The sequence below is a fragment of the Penaeus vannamei genome, chromosome 42 (genome assembly GCF_042767895.1).
Source record: "Penaeus vannamei isolate JL-2024 chromosome 42, ASM4276789v1, whole genome shotgun sequence".
Lineage (NCBI taxonomy): Eukaryota > Metazoa > Arthropoda > Malacostraca > Decapoda > Penaeidae > Penaeus > Penaeus vannamei.
Window position 1 is genome coordinate 7,294,330 of NC_091590.1, and position 2,500 is coordinate 7,296,829.

At 52.7% G+C, this 2,500-nt stretch overlaps 1 protein-coding gene across 31 annotated transcripts in view; it reads left to right on the forward strand.

The window, feature by feature from the left end:
- The window catches only part of sm (heterogeneous nuclear ribonucleoprotein L), a 212,359-nt gene that overhangs the window by 181,695 nt on the left and 28,164 nt on the right, over positions 1–2,500 (forward strand). For all 31 annotated transcript variants that reach the window (XM_027373184.2, XM_070118497.1, XM_027373182.2 and 28 more), the window contains one exon: positions 948–1,011. In XM_027373184.2, the coding sequence (XP_027228985.1) occupies positions 948–1,011 (64 nt within the window). The remainder of the gene's footprint in view (positions 1–947; positions 1,012–2,500) is intronic.

Consider the following 2,500-nt stretch of genomic DNA (forward strand, 5'->3'; position numbering starts at 1 on the left):
CGTATTTACATCCCAAGAGTGTGTGCGGTCAATTTCTCGCTTATTTAGTGGAGGGTCACGTTTGCGGCTCTGAAATTTTATGGCATTTTTGGGGGGCAGTCGAGCGTTGATTGGCCTGTAAAGACGTTGGTGTGGGATTGTTTTTTTTTCCACCTCGTATCTCTCTCTCCCCCACCCTTCCTCCCTCTCCTCTCTCCCCTCTCCCTCTCCCTCTCTTACCTCCCTCTCCCTCACCTCCTCCCGTCCTTCCCCTCACCCTTTCTCTTCCCCCACTCTTTTGATTTTGTTTTTACCATTATTTTTCTTGGTATGCGGGCATTCGCGGCATTCCCGAGAGCTTGTTTTGTTCTCGTGCTTAGCGTCTGTCGCCAGGTAATGATGACGGTGTTGGTCTCGATGTGGATGCGGGTACAGGAATGTGTACTGGCGACAAGGGCTTGGCATGGAGAGGAATTGGAAGGACGGGGCGGGGGAGGGGTGCTGAGGAAATGGAGGGGAGGGAAAGTGGTGGTGGGGGGATGAGAAAGGAGTTGGGGTAGGATGGTGGGGTGGGAAGCAGAAGGAAAGGAAAGTGATGCGGAGGATGAGTAAGAAGAGGGGAGTAGGTTGGAGGAATGGGGAGCCGAGAAAGGAATGGGAGAGGTACCGAAACTCGCGGATGGACAAGGGGGTTATGGATAGTATTATCCATCTGGCTGCCTTGTGAGCGACTGGTTGGGCAGGGCAGATGGCACGCAGGACTTTGAGATCAATGAACGTCTTTTTACGGTTTTGTTATGATGTGTAGGTTTCATGTCAGTAATGATTCGAAGGTTTTCATTAATGTTTTATTTATTTATTTTGTGTCGATCGATTAAGACGTTTGGAAATGTGTTTTTGTGTTTTGATGATTATATAGTATGTATTTATATTTATTTGTCATATATTAATTGTTTTCTTTTTTCCAGCCAACGAAACTGAATGTGTACAAGAATGACGCGGAAAGCTGGGACTTCACAAACCCCAATGTTGGTAAGTGTCGAATTCATTTTTTTCTAGATTTAATGGTATCCAACTCTCGTCGCTCCCAGTCCCCCCCACCCCTTTCCTTTCCCTCGTCTCCCTTGCCTTCCCTCCCTCCACCTTCCTTTCGTCTCCCCTTTTCCCTTCCGTTCACTCTGTTCCACAATCTCTCCAGTCTTCTCTCACCTTCTCCTCAAAACTTCTGGGTCGAAGTAAATCCTGTACCTGTTTAATTTCTTTTCTCTTTTTCCTCCTCCACCACCGCCCCCCTCCCTGCATCTCCCTCCTCCTGTTCTATCTCCCCCTCCCAGTGTTTTGTTCTTTGTGCATTCCTGTCTGCCCTTTCCTGTCTTGCAATTGCCTGTATCCTGTATCCGTCTCCCGCATCTTCCCATTCACTTACTCCTCTCCTGACTCTCCTCTCAACTTCCCCCTTCTCTCTCCTCCCCTTCTTCTCTTTTCCCCTTCTTCTTTTCTTCCATGACAAACTTGTTCCCCTTCCCTTCCCTTCTTCCCGTCTTCCTCCCACCTCTTCTCCCCTCATTTTCTCTTCTTACCCCCTCTCTTTCTTCTCCACTCCTTTCATCTTGATACCCCTCCTCTCTTTCCGCTTCCCCGTTCTTACCCCACCCCCTTTCCCCTTCCATCCTCTCACCCTGTTTCTTTCTCCTTTCCTCCTTTTACCCCCTCTTCTCCCCACTCCCTCCTTCCCTTCCATATCCTTGGACCTTCACCTGAGCAGCCAGCCTCCACCAGGTTCCTCCTCGGCCCCGCCTCCTCCCCTCCTGGCCGCCCTCGGTGGTCTCCTGCCGAAGGGCATGAGGCTGGAGGCGAGAAGTCCGTGCGTTTATGCGGCGTTCGGTGACCTGTAAGCCCGGCGAGAGGAGGTTGGGGGGAGGAGGAGGAGGAGGAATAGAGAGGAATATTCGCGGAGGCTTCCTTGGGGCTTCCCTGGAGGCTGGCTGTGACGTGGCTGGGGGCGAGGGCGAGATTTTCTTCCCATTATTATTATTATTGTTATTACTACTATTGCCATTTTCATCCGTAAAGTTGTCAAGATTCCGTTCAGCTCTTTCATTGCTCATGTGACTGTGTCAAGCCAAATGATGATAATCTTTTGTGATTTGGATTTAAGTTGTAGTTTTGGTCGCGTTGGTGATAGATTACAGAGGGTGTTGCTGTCGTCGGCTCCGCTGGGACGGCAACACTCTCCGTCTGAGGCCGAGGGCTCCTACAGAGTTACACAGCACCACAACTACAAGGAAACCACGAGGCGTGCCCGCCCTCGCTCGCGCCCACACGCCACACGCCACACGCCCGTCGCTGTACAGGCCACAGAGAGAGAGAGTGCGTGCGCGTGCCTGCGTGCGTGTGTGTGTGCGCGCGTGTGTGCGTGCGCGTGGGGCGGAGGAAGGGCGGTGGGGTGGCGGCGCCGCCCGCGTCCCCTCCGCTGTAGGGCGTACGCCGGGCGGCGCGGCACCCCCCACCCTCCCCCCGC